Source organism: Sminthopsis crassicaudata, chromosome 5 (assembly GCF_048593235.1).
Source record: "Sminthopsis crassicaudata isolate SCR6 chromosome 5, ASM4859323v1, whole genome shotgun sequence".
NCBI lineage: Eukaryota > Metazoa > Chordata > Mammalia > Dasyuromorphia > Dasyuridae > Sminthopsis > Sminthopsis crassicaudata.
The window spans coordinates 91,207,398-91,224,116 of NC_133621.1; the positions used below are offsets into that span (position 1 = coordinate 91,207,398).

A 16,719-nucleotide genomic window follows, 5' to 3' on the forward strand; every position below is an offset into this window, starting at 1 on the left:
CCAGGAAAGGCTGAGAGGACAAGCCCAGTGATGGACTCTGTTTCTGAAATCTGAATTTCAGTCCAACTAAATTCTGAGGTACTCAATGCTACACTGGCCACAAGTAATCCAATTTTTTTTCTTTTTTAGTGTCATCAACGGTGTGAGGTCATCTGCCAAGCTGTAGATAGGGTTTTGTCTGAACACTCATCCTGAAAAGCTCTCAGAGCCCTTGACAGTGAAGAATTTAACATCTTAGGTGCCAATGAAACATGGCACTGACATAGGGTATCTATTCACCTCGGTCCCCTAACTTGCAACATTCAATTACTGATAGAAAATGAGTCACAGCTTACTGACAGGTAACATTTCAGGAGCTAGAGGGAGACAGGAGAGTACACTGGTCAGTGGAAAGCAAGCAGAAGTCAGAGCCAGGGATCAGCCGATCAGAGCTGGAATCTTAGCAAGCATCTAATCCAAGTCCCATGTTTTATACTCAAGAGCTGTGCTCCATTTTCTTTATCCATAAGTATAAATACCACCTGATTAATCCTAGCAGAATAGGGGATATTGAGATCAATTTTGTGATTCCCAAAGACCTCTTAGGATATTTTGATGATTGATATTATGATATGAGAGACTCAGTGATGAAAACAAATATCTATGACTTTCTGTGTGCAGGATACCACATTCAGAGCTGGAGGCAATAGGAAGTTCAAATTGCCCACTCCAGCCCTCATGGAGTTAACTTCCAGGGTCCAGTCTAAGTGAATCCAGTCAATCACAAGCATAAACAACACACTGTTTCCAGAACCAAATTAAATTGTAATCTGGAAATACTTAGCAAAATAAATATAAATATAAAACATAGATAATGGTAATTTGTGGTTTTCTGAGTCAATACACCACCTTCAGTGTGTTTCTATTTGGGTTTGACACCACTACAATATGCCATAAGCATAAGTCTATTCAGCTCCTTGCTTTTGCCATTTGCTCCTTTGACAGCTGCTTCTCGTTGGCTGTCAGAGGGAAGAGGTATCTACCATCCTCCCAACCTCCTCAACAGAAGTGATCCTACCAGCATCCTTGGATGAGAATATGAGAAAGTGGAAGATGAGGATACTCTGAGATACCCAAATTGCTACTGGTAGAAAATCATTCCAAGACATTCCTAGTCCCAATCCCCCTCACTAACAATCCCAAAACCCAAACTCAAGTCTCCTGAGCAATATTATTCAGTACTTTCTTTTCTGTCCCAGTTCATTTTTGATACAATTCTGTTTTTCCAATCCTCCCTCCTTAAATAGCATGAGGACTTTTATCTTTAGTGAACTCAATATTCAAAAAGGATGCACTCTTAAAAGAGCTTGCCTAATCCCATCCTGCCAAGTCTCAATGAGTCCCCCACTCTGCTCCATGTCAAAATCACTATGAATGCCAAGTGTTGTACCAGACCTTCCCACTGAATATGGATGCTTCTGTCCTCTGTTGCCAAGCAGCACTCCTGATGTTGGTTTTCATGGTGACTGGCATCACCACGGCAGCCAACAATTTATAGCACTTCTCTTATTTTTCTAAAGTACTGGACATCTTAATCCTGTTTTCCATAGATGGTAGATAAGTACAGGGGCTTGTCTTGTAAAAATTAGCTGGGGTGTGGGAAGGGGTAGGGGAGGTGGAGTGGACCCTTTGACAAATAGCTTAACATCATCTATTCTGCAAAACTTGTCTGATTAAAAAAACAAAACCAAAAAACCTCTAAAATCTCATCTCCTCCATGAAGCTTGCCTGCTTTGCTAAGAGTCAGTGCTCCTTCTTTGCTCACTACCCCTGGAGCAGACTTCCTTATCAAATATAAAAACATACAATTTGATATATTTAACCTAGTACTTGGTTGGTTGATTTGTTTGGCAGATACCTTTTCTACTGTCAACACCTATCAGAAAGAATAGTCAGTTAGTCTGGCCTGTATTTTCTGAATGAGCCCATATGATTCAAAATAAGGAAGACACTAGTCCCATGGTATTTGGGGCTGGAGAATTGTGTCTAATTTGGAGCACATTTTAAAAAGGACATTTTTAAAATTGGGCTCTATAGAGTTTGGTGACCAGAATGGCAATGGTCCTTGAAACCATGGGATATACAAGTTCAAGAAACCAAAACACATTGAAGAGGGAACATAGTCACAACTTTGTTATCTGAAGGTTTGTCATGCAAGAAACAGAAGCAGAGCTGAGAGACATGAATTCTCTGCAACTAGAAGTCTGAGCAACCAAGAACAGCAGAAAGGGAATTCATGTGAAGGCAATAAATAACCTCTAAGGTTCCTTCCAATTCCAACAGTCTATAATTCTGTGATTCACTGACTTCCCAAACATAACTTGGGCATTATGTCCTCATGCCTTTATTTATAGTCCACTCTGTCCAAAACCTATCCATTATTCAAATTCCAGCTCAGGTCTTGCTGCTTACATGAACTTCTAGCCCGTATGTATCTAAAACCCCAGGCTGCTTAGCATTTAATTCTATTATTTTCTAAATCAAGAGCATCCCAGTCTTGTCTCCCAGTTAGACGAAGTAGGAGGCTACCATGACTAATAATCACACGTGGTCATTTTGTGTTTCCAGAAAACCCTTTTCTCTGGTCCTCAATGGAAATAATTACTCTATTATTTTCCTCACAGAGAACTTGTGAAGAGAAAATGAAAGACTTTCCTATGAACATTTCCATGGCTGTCCTCTCATATGAGAACCATGCGTGAAGTTTTACTGAGAATCTGAAAAGTAGGTATGAATAGTTTTGAAGGTAAGGTTCCAAATCTCAAGGAGGAAAAAGCAATACCCTAACCCAGATCAGAGGATTCTGATCAGGGATGTGATGCTGGAGAATGAGAGGAATATGTTTTCCTTAGTCCCAGAGGTTCTCAACCTTTACTGTATGTGAAGGGTTGTTTTTTTTTTGTTTGTTTGTTTGTTTGTTTCTGATCACAACTGTATTTTAATATAACTATTTTCTTCTACAATCTATTTTAATGTAGGCATTTATAAACATTATTCCATAGGCTAAGACTTCCTCCCCTAAATATTTAAGAGTATTTCAAAGGAAAAACATTCCATGTGTACAGCTTGCTAACATGCTCATATCAAGAGATAGAAACGAAGTGTAGGAACACAACTGATCCATTCGGAGGATACTGTGACTAGGTGAATTTCAAGTTAAACAAGGCCTAATTATTCTTAGACATGGAACCAGAAGTACTAGAAGATTGACTTTGTCCAGGCAGATCAAAGTAACCAATGGATCAAGAACAACCATGCCCAGCTACCATGACCATTGTGATCGACTTCACCCTTTAAGAAAACAAAAAATTGTCATTAGAAATGGGTTAATACCTGACTGACAAAACACTTGCTATATTTCAGTGAGGAAAAATTCTTCTTAATCTGTTCTGCTACCACTGCCTCAACCCGGCATGATGCTAGCTCCCTATATGGAGCACCCTAAGATGCCAATAACGAATCTTTCTCATCCTGGACTGATACCTGTGAGGTTTTAGTAAATAAAGCTACTTAATAGGACCTAGTGTCTCCAAAACTTTGGTTTTGTCCTTTGTGATGCCTACTTACCGCAGCTCTGGCCACAGTCAGGAGCAGTGAGAACTCACCATGAGGGGTCACTACATCCTAGACTGACCAGCAGCAAGTGGTCTTCACCAATTCTTGCATAGGTGCTAGCCGCCCATCTGACAAGTACCCATCACTGAAAAGAACATAACTAGATCCTCTCTGAAGTAGATCTGCAATATGCCAAAGTGTTTGGGATTGTGGAATTCTTGGGGCCAGAGGTCAATATGGAAGGTCACATTTTCTCGAGAATATACTTACCAATAATCAATCTTGATTTAAAAAGAGAAATGTGAAAATGACTAGTAAAAGATTATCATAATTAAAGGGCATCACAGTCTAGTTGGACAGAAGACAAATTTTGGAGCTAAGAAATTAGTTTAAATCTTGCTTTTATCCATAATGGCTATTGAATGCAGGGCAAGTCATTTAATCTCTTGGTGCTCAAGCAAATCCTCAAGATACTATATATAGATGAGTTGCTAATCTATATCAGTGAAAAATTGTTCCATATTGTGAAGTTTAGTATAAAAATGAAGCTACAGATCTCACCCATTTATGGCCAACTCCCTACCCCCCTAAAACAACAACAACTACTACAATTACATAAGATCATGCAACCTCCCTTGGGGCAAATTATACCAACAATCTCTATCAACCTAATGCTAACCCCACCCCTACTCCACTCTCAATCCCAAATAGTAGTTAGGACCATTAAAAATTCCACTAAGACCCAACCCCAATCACCTACTTTCTCCTAGATTGCCCCATCACTGCCTGACAGCCACTAAATCAAAGCACATCTCAACATCTTCAGCCTTTGAATTGAGATGGTTAGAAGTAAGCTGGGTTTTTTTGTCCCTTTCACCAGGAATAAGGAGGAAGAAGGATTATTGCTTCCCACTGAGTATATGTATGATATGCAGAAAAAAAGAGAATTCTCTTGGGGGGGGCTTTTTGGAAGAAAACAAATAAGCTCAGAGTCCTGGAGATTTAGCAAGTAGGGGTAAGGGAGAGAAAAGGAAATGAGCACTCAGACCATTTGAAATATTCAATCCTTCATTATTCTGTTCTGAAACATTCTGGATAAAGAACCAAGTAAGTTATCTTCACCCCCTCCTCCCTTGGGTACCATTTTGTTTTCTAAATGATATGTGACACTGCTATTCTTCTGGAACCTCTATAGTATCAAACCCCAATCAGGTCCCCTCCTCACTGCTCTTGGGCCAGACCTCCCAACATTCCATGCAGGACAGGCTAGGACTGCTCCCTCTTCCCATGTGTATCATTATTAAGACTTCTGACTTCTAATATTAACGATGCATTTTAGTGTAGCTTTGGAGACTCCTTCTCTTTGGAGTACCCATTCTCTGGGCTAGTATAGACCAGGATGGTCCATATTAGCACCTGGCTAAAACCAATTTGGCCTTCACCCTAAGCTTCCCATGCCTTTGAACGTCTACAAGTATTTGTGAATGTTCCTCCCTAGGATGCTGCCTTTATCTAGAGTCACTGTGTGTCCTCTGGGGAAAAAAAAGGGGGAGATGGGAAGAAAAACAGGGAGAAGTCAATCACTGGAGTTAATGTTACCTGGCCTGACCCAGCCCCACTGTACTCAAACCAGGTCATTTCAGGATTCATCCACAAGCTATTCAGAGGATGAGTTTCTAAGCCTTGAAGAAAACTCTGCCTCTTGAGTTAAGGCCAGGAAGAAACCTCCCCAAGAAAGTTACTGCTCTCAAGGGTCTTCTGTCCAAGCAAGTAGGTCAACTATAACCCCTGCCCATCCCCCACCCTCCCCTACACACACATGCACACAATCCCCAGATATAGAGACTTCCTGAGCCTCAGCCCCATCCATTAAGGTTCTTCCTTGATGCTGTGTGCAGCAGCAAGCACCACCTGGCCCCTTGCTCTATGGACACGATGGTGTTTAAGCAAGTGCTGCTTCTGGCTGAAGCCCTTGCCACAATCAGCACATAGATAAGGCCGCTCGCCTGTGTGGTTCCGCTGGTGCCGAGTCAAGTTGGGCTTTTGGCTGAAGCAACGCCCACAATCTGGGCAAGGGTAGGGCCGCTCCCCTGTGTGAATCCGCTGGTGGATGGTGAGCGCAGACCACCAGGTGAAGCTCTTGCCACACTCATTGCAGATGAACTGACGCTGCTCAGCAGTGCCAGATGAAGGGGCTCCTCTTCCTGCCTGGGACATGCCTACTGGGCCCCGGCCCCAGCGTGGCTCTCCGTCCAGCAAGACAAGCTCGCTCCCTTGCAGGGCCTGAGAAGCCGGCGGTGGCTGCAGAGGGAAGCCCAAGGCATACTCTGAAGCTGGCATTAAGCCCGACCTCGGTTCCACACTAGCCACAGCCACCACCATCCGGCCCCGGAGGGCTGCCCCGTGGAGCAGCTCAGCGGCAGCATGGGCCCTCTGGTGGGCTCGCAAGGCTGCCCGGCTGGGGCAGCTCTCCCCACAGCCAGGGCACAGGGAAGCCTTCTCCCCAACTCGGTGTGTGCGCTGGTGTTTGAGCAGATGCTGCTTCTGACGAAAGCCCCGGCCGCAATCAGGGCACAGGTGGGGTCGTTCACCCGTGTGGTTACGGAGGTGCCGAGTCAGATTGGGCTTCTGGCTAAAGCGCCGCCCACACTCTGGGCAAGCATATGGCTGCTCCCCTGTATGGATCCGTTGATGAATGTTCAGTGATGACCACCACGTGAAACTCTTCCCACACTCATTACAGATGAACTGGCGCTGCTCCCCAGACCCAGTAGCAGAGGCCCGAGCCTTAGCAGGTGGTCCCGGCCTCCACCCTGCACCAGCTTCCACCCAGGGACACCCTGGCAGTTCTCGTGATGTTGATGGAGGCCGGCGGGGCTTCCGGGTCACCTTGTCTCTGAGCAGCTTCTGCAGCTCAGCACGGGCCAGCTGACGGTCACGGGCATGGGTCCTCTGGTGGATGCGCAGGGCAACTTTATGGCGGAAGCGTCGCTCACACTCAGGGCAGGAATGAATTGCAGGGCGGGAGTGTGTCTTCTGGTGTTTGAGCAGATGTTGCTTCTGGCTAAAGCGCCTCTCGCACTCAGAACAGTGGAAGGGACGTTCACCTGTGTGGTGTCTCTGGTGCCGAACTAAGTTTGGCTTCTGGCTGAAGCTCTTGCCACATTTGCCGCAGTGATAAGGTTTCTCTCCTGTGTGAGTGCGTTGGTGGATATTGAGTGAAGACCACCAACTAAACCTCTTCCCACAGTCTTGACATGTAAAGTGTCCCTCACCTACTGGAAACTGTGGGCCAAGAGGTGCGGGGGCTGCTGTGGACCCACGGCCAGTTGACCCTCCCAACCACTGAGCACTGGGAATTCGGCCTGGGCCTTGGGCCTCCTCCCAAACTCCTGGGGCTCGAGGCTTCCCCAAAGCCTGGCGAAGTGGATGGCCCAGAGGATGCTGGAAGATATTCTCCTTGTCCTTCTCTGGCAGAATCGTGGGAGCCTCCAGGGCCTGGGGAAGCCACTCCTGCTTCTCCCATTTGATCTTTACCATGATGCTGCTGTCACCTGCTAAAAAAAGGAGATGGACAGAAATGATTCTCAGTAATTGATTCTTGAATAGATAAGAGGAAGGCATGAAGTAGAAAGGAGGGGAAGAATAAAAAGCATAAGAATGAGAAAGAAAGATAGCAGAGAAAGACTAGTGAATGAGAGGGGGGAAAGGAGAGAAAACTATGAATGTGAAGGAGAAAATGAGAAAAGAGAAAAATGAAAGGAAGATAGAAATAAAGAGATGAGAATGAGAAGGCATGGAGGAATGAAGAAAAGGACAAAAGAGAGGAGAGCATGGAAAGGAAGAATAGAGAGAAAGGGGAAAGGAGAAAGCTGAAGACTAGAAAGTCAGAAAGAAAAGTGAAATTTGGGCCCTGCATTTGAAACCCTGTACTGCACAGGGAGAGTGGATCTCTTGCACTGACTGTTGCCTGTTCTACCTCACTGCTCGCTTTATGGGTCTGAGCAGGCCAAAGAGGGTCCTAGAAAGGACACACACACAGACCTTTAAAAAATACAGCCCATGCTGGTGGGCCAGGAAAAGGTTTAACAATAACCATGAAAACAAAACCCCATTTCCCAGCAAATTTCCTGTTTGCTTGCTGTCATCACCAGGGGATATGGGCCAGATTCAGATAGGTTTCATTGTATAACTGTTTTCCAGATGCTATTCCCTTTGTTTTATATCATTTCATAAAGGGCCTCAAGAGGTCCTTCTTCATTCCTCTAGGTGCTTTTCTGAATTCTTTCTTGGTTTTCAGCTGTATTCTGTGTATACCCCTTTGCATCTGCATAGGTGCAATGCTGTATAGCTGAGAACTAGGTAGGTAGGGAGACAGGTTTTTGGCAGCCCCATCTCCTGCTGTCAGTGATATACTACTGAGAAGGCCTTCAGGGAACTGGTTTAACACCTTTTTAAAGAATCATTGTTTTTGGAATAAAACTGGCAATGCAGAACTGGAAATTGAGGCAGTTGGTGGGTCATACATTCCCTAACATTGGCTATGTTCCCGCAGAGATGAGGTTCACTTTTCAGAATGACAGAGAGGATTCCTATTTCATGGTAGGGTTCTATTGAAGGACATCTAAGGTTTCTTCCAACCCTGACACTCTGGGAATTTATTTCATGATTCTGCTGTGGTAACTCCCCCATAAAGTTTTATTATTCTCGTCCTCCAAATAAGTAAAAAATGAGATACAGGGGGTCGAAGTGATTTGCTCAAAGTCTCATGGTTGTTAATGGAAATGCTATGACTAGAGTCAAACCTCTCCAGATGAATTTGCCCAGGTGCCTATATCAAATACAGGACATAGATTCTACTGAAAACCTAAAACATAATAATAGAAAATGGAAGAAGAGTTTTTAAAAATGAGTTTAAAAAAAAATTCTATCATTCCCCACCCTCTGGGTAAGGAAAGATCCAGGTAATATAGCAAGCATCTAGCTGAAAGAAGCTAAGAGGTGAATGTAGATTTAAGGAACAGGGTGACTAAGAGAAACAATGAGAGAAATGAATTTGGGTAGGTGCCAAAGTACTAGTCTTTGCTTATTCCTTTACTTACCTGAACAAGAACTCAGAGGGAAATCTCTCTCTTTAGATGGCTCTTGAGTCATTACCACAAGTTCTGACCCCTGTCCTTTAACATATAGGTCAGAGGACTGGGAAAGTTGGATGGCCTATGAGACAGGAAAGAAATGATGGATTTTAAAATTCATTAACATAATAACATCTTACATGTGCATAATTTATCATTTGATCCTTTCCAAGAGACTTTCAAACCCCTGTATTCCTCTTGATCAACGTTTAATAATAGTTCATTATCTTTGTAAATACAATAGAACCCATAAACAGCAAGACAAGCATACATGACTACCAAATTTACAAATGATTCAAAGCCAGGAAGAACAGCTAATAAATTGGAAAAAACTTAGGATCCAAAGAGATTTTCAGAAAGTTAAGCAAGAAAGTCAGGCTGAATCTAATAAAATGAAATTTAACTAAGACAAATGTAAAGTTTTATATTTTGGCTCAGAATGAATTCAGAAGTATAAATTGGGAAGTTTTGACACATTTGGAAAAAATTTTGGGATTTCTCAATGACTCAGTAAGAGTCAATAGTGTGACAAAAGTCCAAAGAGGACCCTTAGCTATACCAATAGAAGTAGGTTATCCAGAACAAGTGAATGTCCTAGTTCATACACATTCTAGAATACTATATGCAGTTCAGAATGCCATATTTTAAGAAATTGGAAGTGTCCAGGGAAAGACAGCCAAGATGTGAAAAGCCAAAATCAAATGAAGAAAATGAGGACATTTACCATAAGAAGAAGACTTTGGAGGACAAAAATAAAATGGTTTCAAATAACTGAACTATTACTGACATACAGTATTAGACACAGCAATGCTCTGGTTAGTTTTGCTGAACATGTTTTTCTTTTTTTTTTTTTTTTTAATTTATTTTTTATTTTTTTTATTCATTTTTCCAAATTATCCCCTCCCTCCCTCCACTCCCTCCCCCCGATGACAGGTAATCCCATACATTTTACATGTGTTACAATATAACCTAGATACAACATATGTGTGTAAATACCTTTTTCTTGTTGCATATTAATTATTAGCTTCCGAAGGTATAAGTAACCTGGGTAGATAGACAGTAGTGCTAACAATTTACATTCGCTTCCCAGTGTTCCTTCTCTGGGTATAGCTATTTCTGTCCATCATTGATCAACTGGAAGTGAGTTGGATCTTCTTTATGTTGAAGATTTCCACTTCCATCAGAATACATCCTCATACAGTATTGTTGTTGAAGTGTATAGTGATCTCCTGGTTCTGCTCATTTCACTCAGCAACAGTTGATGTAAGTCTCTCCAAGCCTCTCTGTATTCCTCCTGCTGGCCATTTCTTACAGAGCAATAATATTCCATAACCTTCATATACCATAATTTACCCAACCATTCTCCAACTGATGGACATTCATTCAACTTCCAGTTTCTAGCTACAACAAAAAGGGCTGCCACAAACATTTTGGCACATTCATACACATTCTAGAATACTATATGCAGTTCAGAATGCCATAGTATTTTTAGTATTTCTCTTTAGTATTTCTTTGGGATATAATCCCAATAACAGCAATGCTGGGTCAAAGGGTATGCACAGTTTGACAACTTTTAGGGCATAGTTCCAAATTGCTCTCCAGAATGTTTGGATTCTTTCACAACTCCACCAACAATGCATCAGTGTCCCAGTTTTCCCACATCCCCTCCAACATTCATCATTATTTGTTCCTGTCATTTTAGCCAATCTGACAGGTGTGTAGTGGTATCTCAGAGTTGTCTTAATTTGCATTTCTCTGATCAGTAGTGATTTGGAACACTCTTTCATATGAGTGGAAATAGTTTCAATTTCATCATCTGAGAATTGTCTTGAACATGTTTTTCTTTTCCTTTTCTAATCTTTGCTCAATTTGCAGGGGAGATGAGGAATGATATATTTTTAAATAAATATGATATAAAAACAAAAGGTATCAATAAAAACATCAGAGCTTCTGCTGCTTTTCTAAAGTCAACAATTATTTCAATTAATTTCTGGCTATTTGTGACTTCCTGAGTAAACAATGTCACCAGCAAATAGGATTATTGTGGTCTCCTCTTTGCTTGTCTTTTTGCCTTGATTATCTTTTTAATCTTTGCTCTTTTTAGCACATCTAAAACTATATCAAATAACAGTAGAGAAAGGGGCATTCTTGATTTACTCTTTTTATTTACTATGAAACCCAGAAATTTTCAGTTGCATACAGATTGTAGTTTTTGATAAGGATAAGATAGGAATAGGAACTATGTGGCTATGCTTTGCATAATTTTTTTTTTTAATATAAATGAGTGTTGTTGTCAAAGTTTTTTTTTTTTTTTTTTCTTTTTCACTTGCATCTACTGGTCTAATCATATTATTCTGGATGTTTTGTTGTGTTTCCTAATGTTGAATGATTTATTGAATCTTCAGAATAAATCCAATTTGATTTTAGTGAATGTTTGGGGGAATTTATTGTTGTAGTCTTTTCTGCCAGATTTTAATTGAAATTTTTGAATATATATTCATTAATTATATTGATCTATAGTTTTTACTTTAAGCTTGCCTAATTTATGCATTAGAGCTACATTTAGCTTATAAAATGAGTTTAAGTGTTTTCTCTCTCAATTTTTGAGACTAACATAGTATGGATATTAATTATTCAAGAGTTTGAGGGAATTTTGCCTATAAATGCATCTTTTTTTTTGGAAGTTAATTTTGAGCTACTTCCATTTTCTTTTCTGAAGTAGGAGTAGGATCTCAATCTGATATTTTGTTAATTGGGGTATTTTGAGCCTTTTGGTGCTAATCTTTTCTTTAAAATTTTTCAGTTTTCCTGGTATAAAACTATCAATAGTAAAATGCTGATAATTTTATTTTTTCTGCTTGTTGTGACCACCTTGTTCATATTTTTATAATGTTGATTTTTTTCTTTCTCCTAATCAGGTTAGCTAAAGTTTTATCATTTTTGTTAGTTTTTTAAAAATAACTATTGTTTACTGTGTATCAGTTCTATAATTCAGGAGTTTTTTTTTTTTTTTTTTTTTTTTTTGATTTGGTTTGGTTTTCCTGTTCTACTTCTACTTTAATTTTCAAATTTCCCTCTTTTATACTTATTTTGAATTTGTTGAGTTAAAACTTTTGCAGTTCATGAGTTCTGTTTTTCTATTTTGCTAATATATGTATATATATTCTTAGAAATTTATTTTATCTTCTATGTTGCTTTAGCCAAATCCCAGAAATTATGGTACATAATCATTATCATTCTCTTTTATATAATTATTTTTATTTTTTCTTTTCATTATTCAAGATGCCATTATTATGTATGTCTTTGCTTAGGTTTCTATATATTGTTTGTGTTCCCCCCTGCATTAATCACCATTTTAATTTTGTTATCTGTAAAGGATATGTTTAGCATCTTTAATTTTTCTTATTAATTAATAATAATTATTATTAACTTATAACTTCTCTGTGCATTAATACATGGTTATAGTTTTTGTAAAAATGTTGAGAACTATATGCATTTCTTTATTTTCCCACATGGAGGTTCTTTAAATCTTTCATTCTGCAAGATAATTTTGAGCTATTCCTGAAAAGTTCCTAAATGGTTTACGCCTTTTGAAGAGATAGCACTATTTGGCCTATATGTAGGTATAGAGAGGGGAAAAGGATCCATACATATATCAGCTCTTTTTGTTAGAGCAAAGAACTAGAAAATAAAAGATGTGTACATCAGTTGGAGAATGGCTGAAGATGTTAATATGAATGTAATAGAATATTCCTGCATTTTTAGAAATAAAAGAAACAGTTTCATAGAAACCATGGAAAATTCATATGAATTCATACAGAGTAAAGTAAACAGAATTAGAAGAACAACTTTAAAAAAACAATACTGTCAAAAAAAAAAAACTACTTTTGACTCAAGAACTCTGAATGGAATGACCGACCACAATTAAGGAGGCCAGATGAAGAAGCATGAAATCGTCTTCCTGACAAAGAGATTATGGAATCAAAGTACAGAATGAGACATACATTTTCAGATACATCCAACTGGGAATTTGTTTTGACTAAACATTTTTAATAAGAGTTAATATTTCTCTTCCTTCCTTCCTTTTTCCTCTTCTATCTTTCTACAATTTAGAAAAGGGGAAGGTAGTTGAGGGGGAAGGGGAGGACAACTGGCACAAAGGTCCAAAAAAGATAAAAGGGTCATTGAAGCCACTTTTTAACACAGACACACACACACACAGGCACACAAAGGAAGGTCAGAAGGAAATACAGGCAAGGGTAGCTTTGAAAGTTACATGCTAGATTATTAAAAGGAGGGAGAAAAAGCTATATGGAATGGAAATTGTTTTAGAAACTAGACTCTTTTTCTGTTCTATTTTAAATATGAAAATGATCATTTTATTTGATGCTTAAGTTCAGAATAAAAACAAAATAAAATGTTTCTTTTCATTCCTAAGATCCTATGAATATTAAGATGGGGATATAAAGAGAGAGAAACTTATTCACCAAACCTCCCAAATCTTCAAAGACTTCAAAGTTTCAAATAACCCAAAAGAAGTTCTACTTTGTTCATCTGAAGGTTGAATTATTGGAAGAGAGACACACACAGAGGCAGAGACCAACAGACAGAAAGAGAAAAGGAGGGAAGTTAGAGTGTGTAAAGAAACAAAAAGGCCAGAGTTTGCATTCCTAGATAATAGATGCCTAAGTTGAATATTCAAAGAAATGCTACATGTTCAAGATCTACTCTTAACCCATGAAGACATTTATGAAATTTGATGTCTGGCCTCATGGACAGAATCCTTACCCATAAGAACTGATCTTTCAGAGAACTAATTTTGTTCTGATATAAATAGTGGAACTAGGAAGCAAAAGAGAAAAGGGTAAAGGAATACCATACTCAAGGTGGAGGAAACAGTAGGAAGAATAAAAAGAGATGGGGAGTTAGAAGGAATTCTAAATACCATCTACAGATGTGGAGAAAAGGAAGATTTGTATGTGCCTTGTTGAAAACAGGAAATCTGAGGAATGGCCAAAATCAAGACCTTGCTCCCTGAATCAGCCTTAACTATCCATGCACTTCCCTCCTGATAGTTTGGTGGTTCCCATTCTCTTATTCTTCTACCTTTTCCCTACACATCTAACAGCATCCTCCATCAGGCCTACACCACCACTATCCTGATCTCCATCCATATCTTATACTCTCGGAGTTAGGTAACAAAGGAAAGAATCCCAAATGCTCCCAACACAGATCACTAGCCAGTGACTGTCCTGAACCTGTTAACAGCTGAAGTTAAATGCAACCCTGTAGGATGGATCAGGCCAAAAATCACAGAATGAGGCTACCAGAACTCTGGTTTTCCAGATAAAATGTCCTCAGATCAAGAAAGTGCGATAGCTCATAGTAATCACCCACCAGGCACCGGAATCTCTTTTTAGCACTACCCCCCCACTCCACCCCAGCTTAAACCTCCTCTACTCCCACATCCTTCCCCACCATTCGTAGAATCTTTTTAGGAGGGCCAGGCCCACAGACCATTATTCGTGATCTCCCTAGGCAGACTATCCCAGCACCCAAGCCAAACCCAGCTCCTCAGACTAGTCCCAACCTCCCACCCCATTCCATTCCTCCCGCCCCTTTCCCCCTTAGGAGGAGGCCTCAGCCCAGGGGCCAGCTCCAAGGCAGCTGCCATGGAAACGCCTGGAAAGATCACAAAGGGACTGTGGCAGGCACTGTACACCAAGGAGAGGTCTGGGGGATGAAGAGGAAACAAAGGGGCTTTATGTTCAGAAGGGATGGCAAGGGCCAGGCACACGCTAGGGCAGTGAGGGCTGCTGGAGTGTGGCAGGAGGGCATGGGGTTGGGAGTGGGGCAGAGAAAGACTGCTCTCCTAGACTGGTCAGTACAGGCCCCAAAGGTATAAGGAAATGAAATGGACGAGGCAGGAAGTCTTGACTCAGTCACACCCACCTTTCTGAGTTTGTTTCTCTGATTGGACCACATCCTTCCTTAGAGCCGACCCCTTCTTTCTGTCCTGCCAAGGTGCAGGCCACCAACCAGCCACCAACCAAGCCAACAGACAGGATGGGATATTAGATTAAATGTCAGCTTTTACTCTCCAACTGTACCCTCAAATTAAAAAAAAAAAAAAAAAAAAAAAGCAAGAGCTGTTATTCCCCACGAAAAAGAGCCTCTTCATCCTATTTTCAGACCCCACACCCAAATTTCTGTTCTGCCATCCTTCCCTGAGGAAACTACCAGAGACTGTGAACTTTTCTCTAGTTCCTCAATCCCTCCCTTCACACCTGTACTCCTTCCTCCAGGTCTTCCCTGCATCTAGCAAGCTCCCCTTTCTCAGTCAATCCAAATCCTAAGACATCTTTCCATAAGATCTAGCTCAAGTCTCACCCCCTCCAGGAGAGGATCTTGCTTCCTCCCCTTCCATGTCAGCATTTACTGGGGGAAGTATAAGAACAGGCCCACATTTCTGGTCTTAAATATCCAACTAGATCCTAAATTCCCTAAGTGCAAGGGCTCTGTATGTGGTCCTCTGAACGGAGCAAATGCAAGAGGGATTAAAGGTTACTTCTGCCCCGCCCCTTCGCCCCACCCCCCATGACGGAGAAGGAGTATATGTTCACATGGTTATTGGGGATGGGGACCCGGGCTGACAGCCGGGTGACTAGAGGCCACACCATCATCCCTATCTTTTTTGTTAATGAATGTGTGCCTGCGTGCGTGCGTGTATGCATGTGTGTGCGTGTGCACGAGTGTGGATGTATGTGTGCTCTCATGCGCAAGCGCTTAGCCCTGGAGCTCTGACCTGTCACTCTCACCCCACCCCCACATTCAAGGCTGCCTCAGGGGTCTCACTCGGGGGAAACTCTGGCCCCGTTAGAATCTAGTGTTTCTCACACACACACACACACACACACACACACACACACACACAGATATAAACACAGCACCTATACACCAACAGGATCGTGGGAAGAGGGTCGGAAGTGGCCTAGCTGAAAGCGGTGTCCCACCGTCTCACTTTACAGCTCAGGAAACTGAGGCCCAGGGAGGGGGAGTGGCTCGTCAAGGTCACGCTAAAGCCATCAGTGGCCGGGCCGGACTCGAGCCCGGACTCTGGACGCTGCTAGCTCCGAATGCTAGGAGCCCGGGAAACTCTACGTCGAGGGCTCTTTGCACTTGACACCATTCCACGCAGAGGGGCAGACGCGCAAAAACAAACAGGGCCACGGCTCACGCGGCCCCAAATGCTCACACAAGCACGCACGAGCACCAGACACACGCAGATCAGTCCACGCGCGCGTGCACGCCCCACAACGAGTCCCTGGGGAGGCCCCCGCGGTCACGTGCATACGAAGTGGCCGGGCGGGTCGGGGGACGGGCAATGCTGTTACCTGATCCGAACCGGTCAGGCCAGCGCCGGCGGGGGAGGGAGGGCGAGGCCGCCGAGGCTCGTCCGAGGGGAGAAGCTGCAGCCGTGGAATGAAGCCCCCGAGAGAAGCAGGCTCCTCCCCGCACTGCAGGAGCCGGGATTGGCTGCCTCCCGGGGCTGCCCACCCCGGCCCGGGGGCCTGACCTATGACAGAGCGGCAGGCCGGGCCACGGCCCACCCCCGCCAGCTTATTGGCTGGCTTCTAGAGAGTCGACTCCACCCAGAGCCAGCTGGGAGCGCGCCCCCCTCACTCCCACCCTTATCCCCCGACCAACTTTCCCACTGGGAACTTTGGCTGGATCCAGTCGGCTGCAGACTATGGAGGGGGAAAGCTTAGTCAAGGTTGTCGGGAGCCCTTGGGTTGTTTCCAAAGATTGTGATGGGGATGGATTTCTTCATCCCCCTTTATCCAGGCTGAGTCTCTGGGAAGGTCCCTCCGGAGAGGGCTTTTAGAAGTCGGGAATCCTGGGTCCTCACCCCTGGAAGACTTAGCCTTTAGGGGATCATCTGCAACTGATCTATCTGGTTGTATGGTGTCTTCCTCCTTAGGTGGTTAAG

At 42.3% G+C, this 16,719-nt stretch overlaps 1 protein-coding gene across 6 annotated transcripts; it reads right to left on the reverse strand.

Moving 5' to 3' along the window:
* Nucleotides 1–4,644: 4,644 nt before the first annotated feature.
* Nucleotides 4,645–16,259, reverse strand: ZNF775 (zinc finger protein 775). Of its 6 annotated transcripts, none has more exons than XM_074267518.1 (4): nucleotides 16,124–16,253; nucleotides 14,682–14,833; nucleotides 8,697–8,811; nucleotides 4,645–7,151 (listed from the first exon to the last, which is right to left on the reverse strand). In XM_074267518.1, the coding sequence occupies exons 2-4, from the start codon at nucleotides 14,712–14,714 to the stop codon at nucleotides 5,464–5,466; spliced, it is 1,836 nt and encodes a 611-aa protein (XP_074123619.1). In that variant the 5' UTR covers nucleotides 14,715–14,833; nucleotides 16,124–16,253; the 3' UTR covers nucleotides 4,645–5,463. The 6 variants fall into 6 exon arrangements, with proteins under 6 accessions (XP_074123619.1, XP_074123621.1, XP_074123618.1 ...); XM_074267520.1 differs by having other exon boundaries at nucleotides 4,645–7,148; nucleotides 14,682–14,840; nucleotides 16,124–16,251; XM_074267517.1 differs by having other exon boundaries at nucleotides 14,682–14,840; nucleotides 16,124–16,248.
* Nucleotides 16,260–16,719: the final 460 nt, after the last annotated feature.